Source organism: Trichosurus vulpecula, chromosome 3 (genome assembly GCF_011100635.1).
Source record: "Trichosurus vulpecula isolate mTriVul1 chromosome 3, mTriVul1.pri, whole genome shotgun sequence".
NCBI lineage: Eukaryota > Metazoa > Chordata > Mammalia > Diprotodontia > Phalangeridae > Trichosurus > Trichosurus vulpecula.
This window is the reverse complement of record NC_050575.1, coordinates 392749115-392771312: the sequence shown is the minus strand read 5'-3', so window position 1 is coordinate 392771312 and position 22198 is coordinate 392749115. Positions and strand designations below refer to the sequence as shown.

Here is a 22198-nt window from a genome sequence, read left to right as displayed (position 1 = left end):
GGGCAGGGAGAGAAAAGACAGCTCATAGTGCCTGTCTACATGTACCATAATGCTGGTCAAATTCAATGAGGGCAGTTACAGAAATTACTGGCTAAGGCAATCTGAAGATCAAAACCTCAGGTCATGATCTGTGCTCTTGCTCTCTTCAATGATCTCAAGTTAACCAAACTGGCAAATGATTGATCAGAAGGGACTCGCTAGGGAGCACAAGTGTTCCTATCTCAGAACGCTTGGCAAGGTGATTTCCAAGATGAGTGTCTACTGCCCAAAGTGGCCCAGCAAGGAAAGCCCAGTGAAGGTCCCTCAGCTTGAGGATTTTTCAGTCACAGCGATCAAGAGGCTTCTCAGCCCACTAGTCTGACCTGTCTGAACAGGTAAAAAAGTCTTCTCAGCTCTCTTACCCGGATACTAGAAATTAGACATGAATGAGGGCGAGCCCTCCGGTTCTGGTGTCTGGTGCCCTGGCCCCTGAACTACCTCAGTGAGGCAATCTGACATTAAGTCAAGGTAAGAAATGACCATGTCATCTGGATAGGGGATATTGAAAAGAACATGAAGTCCCCTAGAAAAAATGGAATAATAGTTACTAACTAAAGTGAGCTTTAACTCAGAAAGGTAAACTTTAAGGAATTTCATCCTAATCACATATCAAAAAAACTGGTCTAGGTCTAACCAAATATATAGTTGTTATTCTTCCACATTTAATGTTGTTTTTTTAATGTCCTGAAGAGAAAAGACCTGAAGTAGAATAGCAGACTTTTCCACAGTCCCTTCACATTCCACACACACCCTACCTGCAAAAAAGTTAGAAGAATAAGAACTCTCTCCACATTAAAAGTAAATAGAGGAGAGATGAAAACAAAACCTTGGTCTTCAACAGGCCTAAAACTCACTTACTGACAAAGACTGACATAACCTTTCTACCCAAGAGGGTAAAATCCTTAGACTTTTAGAAACTCTACTTTGGGAGAGCTTACCCTGCCCTAGGACAATCACAAAAAAAGAAAGATGTGATGAAAAAAGGAAACTTCACCATTTTCTCTTGGTTAAGATAAGCCAGAAAAATCACCAGAAATGACAGTTCTTCTAGCAAACAATAGCAGATTGGAAGCCTTGTCTGACAACTTGAAAGAGAGAACAGCCTTTCTTAAGTGGGTTGAGGAACTGAAAATCAGGTTTGGAGTTTGTCTCTCTGGAAGGTGATGTGTTCATTGAAATCACAGAGTTAGAATAGGAAAGGAACTTACAGGTCACAGAGTTGTTTCAACAATTCGGCTAGCAGCTGCTGTGGGGGTGTAAAACCAACAACCAGCTTACAGAACACTGCAAGCCCAGGTCTTTTTGATCTGCTTTACTAAGGAGAGTAGCGTTAAGGGGGTTAACAATCTTAGTTTAATCCAACATACAAGTATCATTCCCTTAGTTCAGGGGAAAAAGGCAGCACCCTGAACTTCACAGCCAATACAATCAAATTACAAACAGACCAAATACAATTTGTCGTTACTAACATCTGAGTTCAGCCAGGGAGCTCGACAACAGCTGGCTCAGAGTCACGCGACACTACTGCTGCAGCTCAGAGCTCCTAAAAAAGAAAGCAAACCTCTGGTTTTATATCTTTTTCAGGGTCAAGAGTGAGTCACACATGCGACTCACCCACGTGACCAAACATCATCACAAAAATGCAACTTAAACCCACGTGGTCTAAAAGCCTCTGATGTCACAAACATGTCACTCAAACCCATTTAAACTAGGCTTTACCTTGAGGCAAGGAAGTCATCAAGCACTCTTAATTTAATCAAGGAAATAAAGGCCAAACTCTTCAAGGGCACGTGGTTGAATTAAGCGCTAAGAGCTCATTTTGATTGCCAATACAAGAGTCCAACCCCCTTGCTCTATATATGAGAAAACTGAGGCCCACAGAGATCACATGACCTACTCTGGGCCCCCACAGCTAGTAAGCCTCTGAGGCAGGACTTGAATGCAGCCCTTGCTGACTCCAAGTCCAGTGTTGGGTCTGCTACACTGGCCGCCTTTGCAAAATGTCTAAAAGGCCACCTCTCGCCCATGAGTCTGAACTAAAGGAGCAGAAAACTAAAAGCAAACATGATCCAGTATACATATCACTTGTAAAGGAACTATGTAATCTACAGAATCATGTTCTCTATAACTGAGAGAATCATTTGAACACAATGGCCTTGAGGAAAAACTGGCTCTCAGTAATGATAGCTGTATCTCTGGCCATCAGTAAAACCTAACAAACTGCTGAACTGAATCTTGTTATATGTAATTTAGTTATCTGCTAAACTGTTAGCTGGAAGAATTTATTTTTGCTTTTACATATAGTTATCGAGTGTTCTGTCATTAATATTCTATAGGTACAACAGAGATTAAGTATTGTCTGCATGAGAAGGTACAGGTATATAAATCAGGCCATAAAGTGCTACATAAATGCCAGTTATTATTACTTCTGTAAATCCTATAAAAGGAGCAAAGCTATAATCAAAGTTTCTCAAGATACTTTGTAATAAAAGGTCTCTTTAGCTCAGACATGCAGGGACCTTACTACAAATGAGGCTCTGCTCTCTAATCCTGGGGGAATATTTCCTTAGTTTCCAACTGGAAACATGACCTCTTCCCATTACTAGCACCTGCGTCACAGCCGCCATCCTCAAAGCCTGTCAGAATTTTGGCTGCACCCGCAAGGGGGGCCTTAACTCTGTACAGTATCTTCTTTCTCATCTCCCCCCAGGTATTGGAAAGAAACTATAATCACATGGGAAAAGGTGCAAGAAATAAGGCTCTCTCTATTTCTCTATGTTCTGAATCTATTTTAGGGGTGTAAACAAAGATGTATCTATGAAGGAGAAGCCAGGACACATCTCCTGGGCAAACAGGGACACACCTGCAAAAAGTACAAACTCACCTCTGACCTGCCAATGTTTTCTGGACAAGTTTGATAAACTGTATGAGAACATCTGGAGCCCTCAATTCAACTTTATTGACAAGAGCTCAGGAGCACAGAACACAGGCTCAGGGTGCAGCAACGCAGATTACAAACCAACACTGCTCACAGCTAGGTTAGAAACAAGTTTCTCCTTTTCTGAAAATGATTCAATAGATTAGCATAGTGAGCATGTGGGCACAAGGAGTGGATTGAGCCACTCGGGCACAGACAGTCTGAGGCAACTGAGGCTTCAGTACTTATGTCTAGGTCAACATTAACTGCTGCATCAAACCTGCCCAGCAATTTAGGCTCAGTGGGGATAAGGACACAGTAGGGAAAAGGGCATATCGATTCTTACGATGCTCCTACTCTATCACCTATAAAAGGGAGGCTGGAAAAGGAGGCAGGGCTGGGTGGGGATGGTCAGTGAAGAAACAGATGTCCAGAAGCAGGAGAGCCTAAGGAAGCCCTTCATCTTTTCTGTCTGGGGCGTGCTGACAGTGGGAGGCACCTGTTGACTCTCAACAATACTGACTGATGGCTGATTCCACCCTTCCTGCTAGACCACACAGTAACTGGAATGGAGAACATATTTCTGAGCAAAGCAGCCGCCACATTTTTACTTTGTAGGAGAATTAGATTGCTGGGTAAAGAACAGAAAGGACATTTCCAAGTCAGTTCATCCCACAACTCTTTAAAATGGAAAATTAGGAGGATATACGTACACATATACATTTGTATTTGGAAAGGAAAAGGAAAGGATGGAAGAGAGAGATAAAAACTGATGTGCTAAGTCTTTTTTCAAGGAAAAAACCATCCTCTGAGAACAGAGCAAGACCTTCTTTTAAATCACCTGTTCATCATGTCAGATGATATCATTTTTCTAGGGTCAAGCCCCAAATTCACCTGCTTCATTCACATATACTAATTAGCTTACAAATTGAATGTTTAGGACATTTTTCTACTATTGAAAATTCAGCTGTCCTCCTCTCCTATGTTGGAATTTAGTTTAAATTCCTTACCAAAAAAAGGTGGGAGGGCAGGACTTCTGCCTGGTTTTAAAAAACCACAACACAACTCAACTCAAATTAAAAGTATACACCAAACTGGAAGGTCTACTGAGGGATTGTCTGCTGACACTTCGTGCTTCAGGAGAACAGAGGAAACAGATGCTTTCTTACCTCAGATCCGTCACCTTTACGGTCACTCTGGAAAAAAGAAAAAAATCAAATTTAAGGAAATATCCAAATAATGAAGAAACATGTACATGCAGAGCCAGCCCCTCTAGGGAAGGGGAATCAGGTCGTCCTGACAACACGCAGAAGCCACCAGAAATGGCATGTGGGCCAGATCACTGGCAGTAAAGGTAGTTTTCATTACATGAGAAAAATTTACAACCTGTTCCTTCCAACTGTGAATCAGCACTAAGTGCTCAGCCTTATAAACCTAGGACAGTGACAAATTTATCAGAACTTCGCCCTCTTCAGTGCCTCTCTCCCTCCCCTTCCCTATTACAGCCTCTAGCTCAACTCAACTTACAGGATGGAGTTCCCCAACGTAGTACTGTTTAAGCATCTCCTTGGCATCAGAAGAGTGTCCCACGTCTTCAAAGCTTTCGGTCGCATCCCGACCAGCTTGTTCAATCAGAACCTCTTCTCCACCCGGGTGCTTTGAGAAAAGAGAGAGAAATCCCCTGAATCCAAGGCTCACTGGAAGCAAAAGTAAGATAAGAGCCCTCTTCCTCTCATCACCTTCAACCATTTTACTTCAGTAAAGTGGCTTCTCACCCCAGGCTCCAGACGCTTCTGGTTAGAAACCATGGGGCCCTGAGGCAATCCTAAGGAAAAAGGGAGAGAGTTCCTGCATTCATTTCATACTGAGCCTGACCAGCTTCACAAGCACCTTCCAGTATAAAGGATCAATAATATCATTTCACCTTTTGTGAGAAAGAACTTGGTCCACAAATCACACTGACACTATAGCCTTCAGCTCAGATGGGGGACGCCCCACCAGACCTCCATTAGAGGAAGGAGAATGATAAATATTCAAAGATTAATATATTTATAAAGCTATCTTTGTGAGTCATTACAATGCATGGACTTGGATGTTAAAATTATTACAAAGACAAGGTGGCTGTCAATTACACTCCCTGAAATATAACTACACATAGTAAAAAACAGTTTTGATATAATCTGCTGTCTATAAAGTATCACTCCTACCCCCCCAATATTTCAAGGGGTTCCACAGCAGAATATGAAATATGAAATCCCTGAGGGCAGGAATTTTTCCCTTTTTTGTGCTTATATTCCTAGCAAAGTTCTTTGCATATATCAGCACTTTTACAAATCTTTGTTGAATTCAATTAAATTGTACTGCATTGAAAGTAATTTAATAAAATTTTGATTATTCGTATCCTCAAAAAAAAATGAGCACCCCTTATATTTACAAAGATTAGGACTAGAAGGGGTCTTATTTTATGAATTTACTATTATGTAGTTGTTGCCAATACAGTAGTCCAACCCACTTTATTTTGTAGATAAGGGAAATTGACATCCAAAAGGCAATTTCTTGCCCAAAACCACACAACCAAAACTAATTTCCCAATTCCTAGTTCCAAGCTCCATTCATACTGTGCTCTTGAGTGTACTCTAAGTCCACTAAGACAACAACAGTCTATCAGTTAATGCTTAATTATTACTCAAAAAAATCTTTAAGGTCCAGAAGACCTTGACTACCTTTCAGAAAGCAACCATAACATGTAACCAGCTCTTCTTATTTGAAATGGATAATTAACCAAACCAATTACGAAGATGAATAGGCTTAATTAATTCATCCTGAACTGGGTTAGAAAAATCCAAAATGATTGTCAGAGGCAAGGGAAATGACCTAAAGTATGTCAAAGTACAAGTTTGTTCTCCAAAGCCATCTTCTGTTAAAACTTCCATTGTTGCAGCTGGGCTAAATAAATTACAGAATGGTACTGAGGAGGTCATAAGCAACAAGTCAATTTCCATATAGGATGTTCCTTACTTTTCAATAAGTGAAATAGTGGTGGTTTTGTCAGTATGAGCACTTCGTTCCACTATCACAGAATGTAACCCCTCTAAGTCTTCCTGACTTCCTACAGCCAAAAAATATTTACTTATATGGTGCTCAACCACAGCTGGACAAAAGAGGACGTCACACAACAGGATTGTCTGGGTACACTATTCATTTGTGTTACCCAGCTTCAACTGGGCTCTCAATGCAGCAAGACAGTCTTTTTATTTCTCACTAATTGATACCCCATCTCATTCACCACAGAAGCTATTCCAAACTTTCTCTTCCCTCCTCAAGCCTCTCTCCTCTTCCTCTTACTTTACTGAGAAAATTGAGGCCATCTAATGTGAGTTTGTTCTCTGCCTCTTCTCAAAACCTGGACATCATCAATGACTACACATTCTACTCCTTTTCCTCAGTCTCTTAAGATGAGATAGTCCTTCTTACCAAGACCAAACCTTCAACGAGGACCCTTAATCCAATCCCCTCCTATCTCCTAGAGAACAGGTATCAAACACATGGCCCACAACACTCCCAAGTGGGGCCTAAATCAAAATGTGATAAGGAAATATTTAACAAAATCTAAAAAAATACAATAAAACATAGATAAGATTACATTTTAAAACTAAGTCAATAAAGATCCACAGGGATCATTAACTAGCTCAGTGGCCCCTATTTCTATTTGAGTTTGACACCCTTGTTCTAGAGAAGACTGTGACCTAAAATCCTCCTTCTCCCTTCCTTCATCCTTTCTCTTTTTCTCTCAGACTTTTCCCATCTCACATTTTCAACTTTTCCCTGTCTATTGTTCTTTCCCCACTGCCTTCAAACATTCCCAAGTCTTCCTCATCCAATAAATAAAAATCATCAACAGACTTCACCCTTCCAAGTTATTGTCCTACACCTATTCTTCCTTTGCCAAACTCCTTGAAAAAATTATCTGTGCTCACTGCCTCCACTTCCTCTCTTCCACTCTTTACATAAGGCTCCTAACCTTCTCACTCAAGTAAAATTGTTCTCTCCAAGTTGTAATTTAGTTGCGTCCCACACTTTGTGGCTCCAGGGACCAGAGAACGCCAGGGTTTTCTCTCCTCTACTATCTCTCAAAGCCTGTTCAAGTTCATGTTTATTATTTCCATGACATTCTCTATCCATCACATTCTCTGCCATCCCCTCTTCCTTTTGCCTTCAATCTTTCCCAACATCATGGTCTCCTCCAAGGAGTCCCATCTTCTCATTATGTGGCCAAAGTATTTAAGCTTCAGCTTCAGTATCTGAGCTTCCAATGAACAGCCTGAATTAATTTCCTTAAGTATTGACTGACTAGATCTCCTTGCTGTCCAAGGGACTCTCAAAAGTGTTCTCCAAAAGTGTCAACACTACAGCACTTCCCTTTCCTTACAGTGCAAGTCTCACAGCCATACATTGATACTGGAAAAAAACACAGTTGTGACTATACTGACTTTGTCAACAAGGTGATGTCTCTGCTTTTTAATATGCTGACCAGATTTGCCATCGCTTTCCTACCAAGGAGCAGGTATCTTTTAATGTCATGGCTGCAGCTGCTGCCTCCAGTGATCTTGGAGCCCAAGAACATAAATCTGATGCTGCTTCCATTTCTTCTCCCTCCATTTGCCAGGAAGTGATGGGACCAGTTGCCATGATCTTAGTTTTTTGGATGTTAAGCTTCAAGCCAGCTTTTACACTCTCCTCTTTTACCTCCATCAAGAGGCCTCTAAATTCCTCTTTGCTTTCTGCCATCAGAGTGGTATTATCTGCATATCTGAAACTGTTGATATTTCTCCTGGCAGCCTCAGTTCTGGCTTTTGATTCATCCAGCTCGGCATTTAGCATGATGTATTCTACATATAAGTTAAATAAGGTGACAATATACAGCCTTGTCATACTCCTTTTCCAATCTCAAATCAATCAGTTGTTCCATGTTCAGTTCTGTTGTTTCTTGGTTCCTTGGGAGACAAGTAAGATGATCTAGTACTCTCATCTCTTTGAAAACTTGCCACATTTTACTGTAAGCCACATAAAGGCTTTCGTGTAGTGAAGCAAAAGTAGATGTTTTTCTGGAACTCTTGCTTTCTCCACAATCCAGCAAATGTTGGCAATTTGGTTTCTATTTCCTCTGTCTCTTCGAAAATCAGCCTGCTTTTCTGGTAATTCTTGTTTCACATACTGCTAAAGCCAAACTTGCAGAATCTTAAGCATAACCTTGCTGGTGTGTGAAATGAGCATGATTGTTTGGTAATTTGAATATTCCTTGGCACTGCCCAGCAGCATATGGGATATAAATCCATCTTTTCTAATCCAGTGGCCACTGCTGAGTTTTCCAAATTTGCTGACATATTGAGTGCAGCACAAACAGTATCATCTTTTATGATTTTAAATAGCTCAGCTGGAATCCTATCACCTCCAATAGCCTTTCTGTTAGCAAAGCTTCCTAAGGCCCACCTGACTTCATTCTCCAGGATGTCTGGCTTTAAATGGGTAACCACACCATCATAGTTATGGGTGATGGTAAGATCGTTTTTGTATGGTTCTTTTCTATACGCTTGTTACCTCTTCTTAATGTCTTCTACTTCTGTTAAGTCCCTACCATTTTTTTTATCATGCCCATCTTTGCATGAACCATTCCCTTCATATCTTAATTTTCTTGAGGAAATCTCTTTTCTTTCCCATTCTATTGCTGTCTTCTATTTCTTTTCATTGCACTTTTAAGAAAATTTTCTCTCTCTTGCTATTCTCTGAAATTCTTAATTCAGCTGGATATATCTTTCCCTTTCCTTCTTTCCTCAGTTATCTGTAAAGTCTCATCAGACAGCCAATCTGCTTTCTTGCTTTTTTTCTTTGGAATGTTTTTTGTTGCAGCCTCCTGTAAAATATTAGGAACCTCTGTCTGCAGGTCTTCAGGCATTTTATCTACCAGAGCTAATCACTCAAATCTACTCATCACTTCCACTTCACATTCATAAGCAATGTCATTTACGTCATACCTATACGGTCTGATGGTTTTCCCTACCTTCTTCAATTTAAGTCTGATTTACAATAAGTGGCTCATGATCCAAGCCAGTCGGCTCCAGGTCTTGTTTTGGCTGACTCTACAGAGGTTCTCTACCTTTGACTACAAAGTATATTATCAATCTGATTTCATATTGACTGTCTAGTGATGTCCATGTGTAGAGCTGTCTTCTGGGTTATTGAAAAAGCGTCTGTTATGACCAGCAGGTTATCTTGACAAAAATTTTCTGCCCTGCTTCACTTTGAACTCTAAGGCCAAATTTGCTGTTATTCCAATTATCTTTTGATTTCTTACTTTAGCATGCCAATCCCCTATGATGAATGTGACATCTTTTTTTGTGTTACTTTGAGAAGACTTACAACAGTAGGTCTTCATGGCCCTATACTGTCTATGGCCTCATGGCCTCTTTGGCTTAATAAATGCTTGTTGATTAATTGAAGAGTGGCTTACCACAGAGAAAATAAAATTCTATTCCGCAGCTGTGAATCATACCCCTAAACCTGACTAGTCTCACAAATGTGTGCCTTTGGTCACACTCAAGACTAGGTTAAAATATGGATAGTTCAGTGGAAACCCTTCTTTGCCATTAGAAAAACAACCTACGCCATGTGTGACGTGAGATACTCCCTTTATCAAAAAATAGTTCTGAACTATGTGGGACACTTTCTGACCAGGAAACAAAACCTTAGTTTTCATGTTAAGATGTAAATGTGAGAATGTAAGGATGGCTTTCCACAGTCAAATAAAGACTTGCTTTTTAAGGTAAATGTGTAAGGTGAATCCCTGACTTTAATACTGTCTGTAGGCATGTGGGTCAGACACTCTCTCCTACTGCAACAAATTTCTCTCCTTTATGCTTTGTTTATAGTCTCAAGCCTACATTATGTTGAGCTGCCTTTGGTGCATTCAGAGGAGGTTCCTCAAGGAAATGGATTCAGGATTTCACCTGTGATCTACATGAGGTTTAGAATTTGACAGGAAACAGAATACAGCACATTCTCTGCATATTCAGAAACCCATATGTGGAAATAATTTTATAGCTTTAATTGAAATGGACAAGGACTCTTGATACATGAATTGATAGCTGCAGGCAATACTATTTTGGTCCCAGGATGACTAAAGGTATAATCCTTAAAACTTCCTCAAATTTGATCTCCAAATAAGTTGCTTTGATCTAACCCTACATTTTATATTCCTGTTGGATTCTGAAAGTAATCCAAGATCTTCACAAAAGAGAAGCTAAAAAGGGCTTTGAATGGAAGTGATAAGTCTTTCCATATTTAGTACTTTTGGATTGTGAGCTCCATGGCATTTGGATTGTGAACATAACTGGCATTTTTATTTGTGTCTACCAACTGGTATGGATTCTATACAATTAATTTTAAACACATATGTGGGGGCACGGGGATAAAAAGAACAAAGGGTCTAGGCCCCATTCTACCACTTATTTGGCATCTCTGGGTGCAAGTCACTTCACAGTTCTAATGCCCAGACGGCTTCATCTAGGAGAGAATAAGAGCTTTGCTATAGGAAGGAAGGCCTGAATCACTTTGATCCCCAAAGTTCTCAGGAGGAAACAGCTCCGTGTCCTTGAGGAAATGATGATATGGCTCCAAAGGCACTGATAGGCAAGAGGTCATCCAGTAAGGTTCATAGAAGAAGAGACCAGTAATGTGGGTTGATAACTACACTAAAGAGGATCAAGGAAGCTATCTGTTGACCCGTTAACAACAAGTGAAGTCTGTTGTCTTCCTGGGGCACATTTCCACAACATGACATTTCTGGTCATTCATATGGGCATAAGCAATATTGCCAGGACAAACCTAGAAAGCATTTCTAAAGATTACAAAGTCTTGGGCAAGGAAATGAAGACATTAGGGAACATAAATGGCATGTACACCACTGCTGCCAATTAAAGGCAAAGGCTTCAGTAGAAAACAGTCTATTTGGGGAGTGAAGAGCTGATTAAGATGACATCTGCTAACTGTTGGACCATGGCTTAAAATAAACAAAGACTGAAAATTTCCTGGCCAGGGATGGAGGGGCACCTAACAGGGTGCGGTAAGAGCTTACAATTTAATCAAAAGGGCTTTAAGACGCAGAGGAAGAAGGAAGAAGAAAACAGCACACACACGAACACCGCCCCTCCCCCACAGTGAGTAGCTTAAAGTGTAGGGAGAACAGCAACAGACACAACCATAAATTCACTGCAGACATAACCAAGACAGAAGTCAGCAACAAAACCCACATCCTCAAATATCTAGACACAAATGCATTCGGGGTGACATTCAGAGAGAACTAGAGATTGTAACAGGGGGAAACAAATTTGACCTCATAGGTTATCACTTAAACTCGATAGTTTAATATAGTTTATGGGAAGCTTGCTGGAATGAAATTCTGGCACAAACACTGTGATAAGGAGGAAAAGAGACTTCTAAAGAGATTATTAATGTGGATGCACAACATTTGTTGAATGGGAATCTACAAATTCAGATTTTAAAAATCCAGGAGCAATGACATCTAGTTGCCCTCAGAGTACCCAAGTTAACAGCCCTGGTCAAGCTTCCTCCTAGACAAAGGATCAGGTAACATTGCTAAATGGCTCTCAGTGGCTTCTAAAACATCTTGGAGAAAGGGAGTGTAACAGCAAGCACCCTAGCATACCCAGGATGGCCTGCTAGCACAGGTTCTTTGATCTGCTTTTAAAGGAAAAATAGCTTTTAAAGGGGTCAACAATCTTACTTTGATTAAACATATATACCCTTCACTTAGTTCAGAGGAAAGGTCAGCATCCTAAAAGAGATAAGCAGAGGAATTACAAGCAGACAAATTAGCACAGATCAACAGACAGGGCTTCCAAATACCTGAGAAATTAATACATACATAGTCACCAGAGAGGGACGCACCAACATCTGGGTTTTCAAAGCCAAGGGGCTCCTCAACAGCTATCCAGAGTCTCCTCTGGCCAAATCACACAAACATTCTTCCTATGAGTGAGCCCCAAAGTAAAATGCTAACCTCAGAATATGCATATAGCCAGAAGGCATCACAACCCATGGGATTCAGTGCCTAATTACCAATAGGTGTGAAAGCCTATAAGCAAGCAAGCCTCCCCATAAGCAAGTTTTCCTTTTAAGCAAGTTCCTCCCCCAACAGGCTCCACATGACTCAGGATGTATCACAGCTACGACCTGAACACATGTGGTCACATTAGCCTATTAATGCGCAGGGAAGATCTTCTTATTCCATTAACATTACAGGGAGGGAAGCCACAGAAATGGAAAAGTGTGAATGAAGAAGAGGGAAGTCCCATACACCAGTGACTAATTGACCTCCATTTCTAAAAAATTCTAAAACACATTTTTAAGGGAATGATTTGTGAGAACTTAAGAAGGGATACAATGATTACTAAAAGCTATGACTCCATAATCATGCCAGATTAATCTTATTTTTGACAGGAAGACTAGACTGGTCAATATGAGGAGTGCCAAAAACACAGTATACTGATATTAAAAGCAAAGCATTTGACAAATTTGACAAAGTCTTTTATGCTGTGCTTGTCGGTAGGATGGAAATATATGGACTAGACAACAGTACAGTGACTGATGCTGGCTAAATGTTCCAGATCCAAAGACTAATGGGACAATGTCAAATGGGGAAAAAGGAGTAGTGAATGGAACCATCCCAGGAATTTGTCACCAGCTTTGTGACATTCAACATTTGTATCAAGAGCCTGGATGAAAGCGGAGATAGTATTCCTGTCAAATGTGCATCTGGCACAAAGATTAGCTAACAGCTGTGTGATCAAATTGAGAAACAAAAATATCTTGACAGGCTAGAATAATAGGCCAAATTAAATAAAACACAATTAGGGATAAATGTAAAATTCGATATTTGAGTTCCAAAAATTAATTTTACAAATACGGAATGTGACTAGACAACAGTTTCTGCGTAAAAAAAAAAAACTTGGTTAATGGCCCACAAGTACACAAGTCAATAATAATAATAATAATAAGCCAGCACTTTAAATAGCATCTTAAGGTTACAATTATCTCATTTGATCCTTGCAATAGCCCTTGGAGGAGGTAAATGCTATTATCACCCCATTTTACAGATGAGGAAACTGAAGCTGAGGAAAGTTAGTGACTTCCTTACTGGCACATAACTATTAAGCATCTGAAGCAGGATTTGAACTAAGAGTCTTCCTGACACCAAGTCCACCACTCACTAGATGAATGACACCAGAGGGCTGGACTTGGAAGTCAAGAAGTCTGATGTGCAATTCCCATCTTGGATATCTCCCATGTCACTCTAACCTTTCTGAACATGCGTTTCTCAGTCTATAAAATGGGGATAACTACATACCTGGGAGACTCAAAAGAGACATGGTAGATAAGGTGCCAAACACAAGGCACGGTGGCCCAGCATTCCAAATCAGATTAGAGTTTGGAAATATTTTAAAAATAAATAAAAATTACAATAAACATATATAATATTACACTTTAAAACTCCTAAATGACCAATAAGGATTAGTGACCCCTTCTCGACCAGAGTTTGCCACCACATCCTTAAAGCACCAAGCAAATGTTATCTATTGTTGTGAGTTTCTCATTCAAGCTTTTAAAGGGCTGTCATAAGGAAGCTATGTATGGACTTGTTAGGTCAGCCCCAAAAGACAGAACTGTAATTGCTTATTGACTGATCAAGTTGGATTTATACTGGGAATGCAGAGGTTTTATTATATTACAGGAAAAAACCAGACACAAAGAGAGTAGTTCCCCACCAATCTGGGAATAGCTGATCAAATAAACTATGGTATATGAATACAAATGAATAATCTTGCATCATAAGAAACAACAAGAGGGACAGACAGCAAAATCCGGACAGAAACCTGGAAAGTTTTTATGAACTGATGCTGAGAAAAGAAGCCGAGCCAAGTAAATAATGTGTATAATAACTACAACACTGTAAGGGAAAACAACTCTGAAATACAAGAATTCTGATCAATGCAATGGACACCCTCACTCTAGAAGACCAATGAAGAATTCCACTTATAATAATAATAACTAGCATTTATATAATGCTTTATGGTTTGCAAAGCGCTTTTACATCCATTATATCATTTGATGTTCAAAACAATCCTATGAGGTAGGTAACGGCCCCATTTTACAGAAGAGGAAACTGAAGTAGAAGCAGTATTACTGTACCGAAATGATGAATATGAAGAATTCAGGAAAGCAGGAGAAAACCTACATGAAAATGAGGAGTAAGGTAAGCATGTCCAAGAAAATAATGTGCAAAATTACTCCCAACAGAGTAAATGGAAAGAACAAAAAAGCAAAGTAAAGGCTGTATAGTTACAATGACCAGCTTGTCCTAAGCAATGAGAAAACACACCTCCTTCTCTTATTTGTGAAGAAGGGGTATTTATAGGTGTGCAATGCTGCACATGATGGAAACCTTGGCTTATGTGATAATTTTGCAGGATATGGGAACAACGTAAAGGTGATATAAAAACAAAAGGTATTAATAAAAAAATTTAATTTACTTTTGTCCTGTAGTTAGAGAAAAAAAAAACAGAATTTCTGCCTGTTTCAAACTTCTATCCAGGATTTAAAAGCAAGAGTCTTTAGTCTATCAACCAATAAGCTCCTACTATTTGCCAGGCACACACTTGTGCCAGGCCAGGAGGAAAAGTCATCTTCTGCCCCCAAGGAGCTTATATTCCACTCTAGAGGGTACAATATCTTTACAGATTAGTATACAAGATATATAAAAACAAAACAGAGCAAGGGTATTGGTGTACTAATTGTGCCTCTTGAAGAAGATAGCACTTGAGCTGACTCTTGGAAAGAACTGGGCATCCCAAAAGGCAAGTGAGTCTTCTAGGAAAGCATTCCAACTTCAGAGAGAATATGCCAAGGCATGGAGGTGGAGACAGAATATCATTCTCGTCATTCAACTGGAACACAGGGTGAGGTGGGGCAATGTTTAATCAGCCCTGAAAGACAGGCTAGAACCAGGATATGAAGAGCTTTAAAAGTGAAAGTCAAGAACTTGTATTTTATCCCAGAGGTAAAAGGGAACCACTGAAATTTTTTGAAAAGGAGAATAACATGAGCAGATTTGTGCTTGAGGATTAGTCTGGCAATTGTGGTGTATCAGAGGCTGGACTCAACAGGGGAGAGACTGCACTGAGGGACAGCAGGGCATTGCAGTGGTGCAAGCAAGAGAAGATGGGGAACCTGCACTACGGCAGCTGCAGTGAGAATAGAGAGTGAGGGATGGATGTCAGAGAGGTGAATGTAGAATCTACAAGACCTGGGGCTGGTTATGAGATTAAAGGTGAATTCTGTTTCAGCTAACTATACTGAGTTTGAGATGCTTATGGGGAGGTCAAGCAAGCAGTGTGAAACTAGAACTCGGAAGAGATACAAGGGCTGGTAATGTAGGTTTGGGAATCATCGCATAGGGGTGATAGTAGAAGCCACGGCAGCTGCAGAGATCACCAATAAAAAAGAAAAGACACAACACAAAGGTGACTGAGAGGGACTGAGCAAACTGGAAGGAACAGAACCAGGACAGAGCAATGACATAAAAATCCAGGGAGGAGAGAGTATCCAGAAGCAAGGCGGTCCAACAGTATCAATCCCTGTAAAGAGGTCAAGGTTAGGTCAGAGAAAATCCACTGACTTTAGTAATAAAGGTGTAGCAAGGGTGAAGGGAATGGCATGGTCATCATCAAAGTTGTTCCATCACTCCTTATTTGTCCCTGACCCTACTACTGCCTCACTGCACTGATGAGTTTTTTCAGTATAAACACTCTTCCATATGGTGTAATTTTAACTTTGTGTTAGCTCTGAGGCTCCAGCCAGAGGCAGTGTTTCTGGTAACACATTTCCACATTAAACCTACCTCTATCTTTTCCCTTCTCCCTCCCTCAACTGCCTTCTCCCAAATCTATTTCCACTAAACATAAACTCAACAATCAGAGTATATAAAGACAAAGTAAGGTAAGAAAACTCATCCCCTTCTCTCATGCCCAGAAGAAAAGTTTTCAGACTCTCATGAAGGAACTCAGGAGGAAAAAGGAAAAACAGGATTGTTGCTTGGGGGCCTATAATCTGAGGGTTTCATTAACATAGCTTCTGTTCAGACAAATCTTGTGCCTGGTTTAATCTAGCCACTTTCACTCCCAGAATCCAGGTTCCTTTTTTTTAAGGCAAATGCCTCCACCTGGCTACTGCTCTCTCAACTCCATCTGGCTTCCTTCCCCTTCTCTTTCTCTAGCTACATGCTTCTTCTCTCTTCCCTTCAGGAATTAGAGTCTTCTTCAAGGCTATCTCAGTGAAGCAAGTTTTAAAGGAGTCAGTCTGAGGTGAATAAACCTATCATTCTTTATCCAATCTAGCTGGTCCCTTTTTTATTTTGCTCATGGCACTAATTTTCCTAGAATAGCCCTATTTTGCAGCTAAACATCTTATCATCTGGCTCCTTTTCTATGATTAGGTTATTGAAAAACCAATTCTCAAACAAAGAAATCACTGGTGACCTTGGAAAGCCTAGTTTCTGTCAAAAGGGACAGAAGCCAGACTGAAAATGGCTGAAAAATAAATGGGAGGTGAGAAAGTAGAGGCAAGGATTATAAACAGCTTTTTCTAGGAATTTTGTTGTGAAACTGAAAGACAAGGCCAACTTTTCTCGGGGGGGGGGGGTGCGAGGGGAAGGTGGCAGAGGTGGCTTAAGAAGAGAAATAAATTTTTTGCTATGCAATTCAATAGTCAATCAGAAAAGAGTAAATAAATGTATTGGTGTGCACAGGACACCCCATGGGTTGACTTTTAGCTTAATTTCTTCATTTGACTTCAGCCCCTGTCTTTTTTGTTTACTTGCCGATGCTTTAGTGTTTTCATGCTTCAATGTACCTAGGCTGAAGCCACTTTTGATGGGTCACCTGTCTTCCCATCTCCCCTCCTCAGACCACAAGCATCAAGAGAGTAAGTACTTGTTCACTTGGGTGCCTTGTTCTACACAAAGGAGCAGCACAAATCCTTCAGCATTAGGGCCTTCCTTTAACCCCATCGGAAACAAGGAAAGGGAAGAACGGTTCCAGAAAAATACTCTGCCCCTAGCCTAACCTCAGACTCTTCAAAGAAGAATGACTAGTCTATATATTTAACTAAAAGCAATCATCCATATAATAGCAGCTAATCCAGACAGAACAGGTAAGCACTACAGTGACAGGTAAAATATTTGCCCACGTTGCAGTATGACAGGTTCAAGAGAAACAAGAACATTTATGAACACACCACCTGTCACCAATGAATTAAGAAGACTGCATTTTCTTCCAAAGGCAAAAGAGGTAAGAAGATTTTAAATAATAATGCCAAACCCCACCGTCCTGATTTATGCCTTCCATTTGAAAATTTAAATCTCTACAATTTGCTGCTTCTGGTTGGAGACTCCTCAAGTTTTTAGAGAAAAATGCACATGTCACAATAATATTAATAGGGGAGGGACTAAGTAGAACCCCACTAACAGTCAAACTCAAGGGATTCCACTGTTTCTTCAATTAAAAACCCAGGTGATTCACCTGAGGCTTTTCTTTCTAAAATGTCATTAGACTACCACATACATGGGGCGACTTCCGGGAGCGAAGCCAAGATGGCGGCTGGAAAGCAGTGAGCTCCCTGCTGAGTCCCTCCAAAAACCTATAAAAAATGGCTCTGAACCAATTCTAGAATTGCAGAACCCACAAAACAGCAGAGGGAAGCAGGGCTCCAGCTCAGGACAGCCTGGATGGTCTCTGGGTGAGATCTATCCCACACGGAGCAGGAAGCTGGGAGCTGGAAGTGGAGCAGAGCAGAGCCCAGCGTGAGCTGCTCGGACCAACCAGACCAGGAGCCGGGCGGAGCGGGCCCTAGCACCCTGAATCAGTGAGCTGTAGAAGACAATGTGAAATATCTCATTGGAAAAACCACTGATCTGGAAAACAGATCCAGGAGAGATAATTTAAAAATTATTGGACTACCTGAAAGCCATGATCAAAAAAAGAGCCTAGATATCATCTTTCAAGAAATTATCAAGGAGAACTGCCCTGATATTCTAGAGCCACAGGGCAAGATAGAAATTGAAAGAATCCACCGATCGCCTCCTCAAATAGATCCCAAAAAGAAATCTCCTAGGAATATTGTCGCCAAATTCCAGAGCTCCCAGATCAAGGAGAAAATACTGCAAGCAGCCAGAAAGAAACAATCCGAGTATTGTGGAAACATAATCAGAATAACCAAAAATCTAGCAGCTTCTACATAAAGAGATCGAAGGGCTTGGAATACGATATTCTGGAGGTCAATGGAGCTAGGATTAAAACCTAGAATCACCTCTCCAGCAAAACTGAGTATCATGCTCCAAGGCAAAATATGGACTTTCAATAAAATAGAGGACTTTCAAGCTTTCTCAGTGAAAAGACCAGAGCTGAATAGAAAATTTGACTTTCAAACACAAGAATCAAGAGAAGCATGAAAAGGTAAACAAGAAAGAGAAATCATAAGGGACTTACTAAAGTTGAACTGTTTTGTTTACATTCCTACATAGAAAGATGATGTGTATGATTCATGAGACCTCAATATCATAGTAGCTGAAAGGAATATGCATATATATATGTTTATGTACATATATATATATAAGTGAATGTGCATGTATGTATATATGTATGTGTACATATATATATAAAGAGAGAGAGAGAGAGCAGACACAGGGTGAGTTGAAGATGAAGGGAAGATATCTAAAAGAAATAAAATCAAATTAAGGCATGAGAGAGGAATATATTGAGAGAGGGAACTAGGGAGAGATAGAATGGGGTGGATTATCTCGCATAAAAGTGGCAAGAGGAAGCAGTTCTGTGGGAGGAGGGGAGAGGGCAGGTGAGGGGGGAATGAGTGAATCTTGCTCTCATCAAATTTGGCCTGAGGAGGGAATACCATACATACTCAATTGGGTATCTTACCCCACAGGAAAGAAGAGGGAAGAAGATAAAAAAGGGGGGGGGGGATGATGGAGGGGAGGGCAGATGGGGGTGGAGGTAATCAAAAACAAACACTTCGGAAAGGGGACATGGTCAAGGCAGAAAATTCAATAAAGGGGGATGGGTTGGGAAGGAGCAAAATATAGTTAGTCTTTTACAACATGAGTATTGTGGAAGGGTTATACATAATGATACACATGTGGCCTATGTTGAATTGCTTGACTTCTTAGGGAGGGTGGGTGGGAATGGAAGAGGGGAGAGAATTTGGAACTCGAAGTTTTAAAAACAGATGTCCAAAAACAAAAAAAAAAAAAGTTTTTGCATGCAACTAGAAAATAAGATACACAGGCAATGGGGCGTAGAAATTTATCTTGCCCTACAAGAAAAGAAGGGAAAAGGGGATGGGAGAGGAGTGGGGTGACAGAAGGGAGGGCCGAATAGGGAACAGGGCAACCAGAATATACGTCATCTTGGAGTGGGGGGGAGGGTAGAAATGGGGAGAAAATTTGTAATTCAAACTGTTGTGAAAATCAATGCTGAAAACTAAATATGTTAAATAAATAAATTTAAAAAAAAGACTACCACATACATGCATACATAGTACGGTTCTAAAGTATGGAGCCCCAGTTTATGTCTTTTTTTTATATAAAATCTCATTCCTTTATAGCAGCATGAAAACTCCTTGAAGGCAAGGACTGTCTAGTATCCCAAGCACCTAGCACAGAGCCTATAACCTACTGTAACAGGCACTTAATAAATAATTGTAGAATTGAATGGGAACCATTCAATTAGCAACAATCTTTCAGAGGAATTCTTCTGTGTTTTTCCCCCAGTGATTAAAGAGTACATCCAAAGATAAGACTACCTAAGTTTTGAGAGGCTCATCACCAGGTAAATTTCTCTGGCCACAGCATTATATAAAACCATTTCCTGTGGTATTGCAGGGATTGTGCTCAGTTAGTAGAAGGAAAACTGACAGAGACAAAAAGATGGCTCTTTGAAATACTGACATAATTAAATTCATCATTTTAAAATTTTTTTAAAAAAAATTAAAATTTTAAAAATCCAGCCAGTTAAAACTGCTTCTGTAAAATAAATGGGAACTATTTGGGGGTGGGGAGGAGGAGCCATAAGGGAATGGAGCCCCAGGGCCTGGAGCAATGCCTTCATGGGTGTAGGGAACTCCCTGGGGAGGAATCTCACTCTACCTCAGATGATCAGCACCAGCTAGGCCACTTGAGAGACTTAAAGAACTGCCCAAAGCCCTGAGGATTAACTAACTAGTCAAGGGTCACAGTGAATAGTATAAGAGGTGAAATCTGAACCCAAGGTCTTCCCAACCCCCAAAGGGAGCTTCCTGGACTGCACTAGTAACTAAGGTGGGACTTTCTTACTGTTTTAGAATGATAAATTAATTCTCTTTGACTGAGTCTTCCTAGATGCTAAACCCCAGGCCCACATCCTTTTACTACTAGGTACAAAGCCTCAGGCCCAAAACCCTAATTACTAGGTGCTAAGCCTATGTGGGTGTGAAGCCCTCAGGGTCCTAAGAGGAGTTGCTAAGACCAGAGCCAATAGTATGAGCCTAAGTTCTGGTCACTCTGACGACAGACTGTATAAAAAGAAAGAACAGAGCTATTTGCTTGGGGCTGTCACTCTTGGAGGAGTGCTGATGTGCAGACTTTTGGCAGCCGTAGTTAAGAGCCCTCCAGCTTGTGAACCCAGATATTGATGCCTTCTTAGTAACTATGAATTGTATTTTGTCTGTCTATAATGTATGTTTGTAATTTGTTTGTATTTGCTCTGAAGTTCAGGGTGCTGGCTTTTTCCCCTAAACTAAGTGAATGATATTTGTATGTTGGATTGAAATAAGATTGTTAACCTCTTAACGTTGCTTTCCTTAGTAAAGCAGATCAAAAGAATCTGTGCTGGCAGCGTTCTTGTTGTTGGGCTTGTGTTGGTCTTTCACCCCCACAGCAGCTGCTAGTTGAAGTGTTGCTACACCCCTCAATGCCATGCTACCCCCAAGGTACCACCATCGGTACCACTGAATCTTCTACATTATCTAAAATAATTTAGTGTTGTTCTAATTAATAACCTTTAGGAATCTATGCCACAAAAGAACAAAACCAATCCGGTTTAAGTTACAAGTCCTGTCTTCCCAATTCTGTAAGGTTGGTAAATAGTTATTAGTACACTAGCTTGCAGAAGAGGCATTTGACATTCACTGAACTATCCAAGTGGTAAACCCTATTTTGCAGATGAGAAAACGAAGAGTCAGGGAGGTTGCCCAGGCTAACACGGCTAATGACTCAGACCTGGAACTGCAACTCAGGTCTTCTGACTCTTAGGACAATCACTCTTTCCACTACACAATGGTATTATTTCCTTCTCATCACTACCATCTATTAAAATAATAATATTCAAACTGTGTTGCAGTGAATTCTATATTTAGGACACACTTTGAGTTGTGTCCCAGCACTTTCAGAGAAAAACCGGCTATCTTGACTACAGGCGGATCAATCAGGAGCCTACAGCTGGCACAGTGCATGGCACACAGTAAGTGCTTAATACAGGTTTTATCTGTCTACCACTACAACTTAATGTGATGCAGTGAAGGTCTGGACAAGAGAAGATTATAGGAAAGAAGAGAAAGGCATAGATACTTTAGAAGGACAAGATTTGACAAATGATTAAGTGTGGAAGTTTAGAAAAGTATAAATTAGAGATGACTTGGAGACTTCAAACCTGGGAGATTATCAGTGATGGGAACTTTCACAGACAGAGGAAACTTAAGAGCTGGCAACTGTGTCCGCAGGGATGGTTAGAGTTTCATTGCGGACCTGCTAAGTTAGAAGTGATGGCAGGATTCCAAAAGAAAATGGAAGATAAAGAAATGGCCCCAAGAAAGGGCTTAAGGATAGCCATGAGGAAAGCTCAATGAGAACGGATCCTATGAAGGCCCACAATTAGATACCCAGGGGAAATCATAGGAATTGGAGGAGCAGAACAGCAAGACGGCATAATAACCTATGATGTGAGTGACAAAGGTGGCAGAAAGAGATCCTTTACAGTGGTGGGTTATACAGAGCTAGGAAAAGTTTGTCTTAGATGAAAAACAAATCCACTAGCAGATCCTGATACCCTCCCCCTTCAATGT

At 40.5% G+C, this 22198-nt stretch overlaps 1 protein-coding gene across 1 annotated transcript in view; it reads right to left on the bottom strand.

The window, feature by feature from the left end:
* The window catches only part of LOC118841632 (cytochrome b5 type B), a 51178-nt gene that overhangs the window by 9753 nt on the left and 19227 nt on the right, over window positions 1–22198 (bottom strand). The window contains exons 2-3 of the mRNA XM_036749207.1: window positions 4484–4612; window positions 4126–4152 (exon numbers count right to left, since the gene is read on the bottom strand). Of these exons, the coding sequence (XP_036605102.1) occupies window positions 4126–4152; window positions 4484–4612 (156 nt within the window). The remainder of the gene's footprint in view (window positions 1–4125; window positions 4153–4483; window positions 4613–22198) is intronic.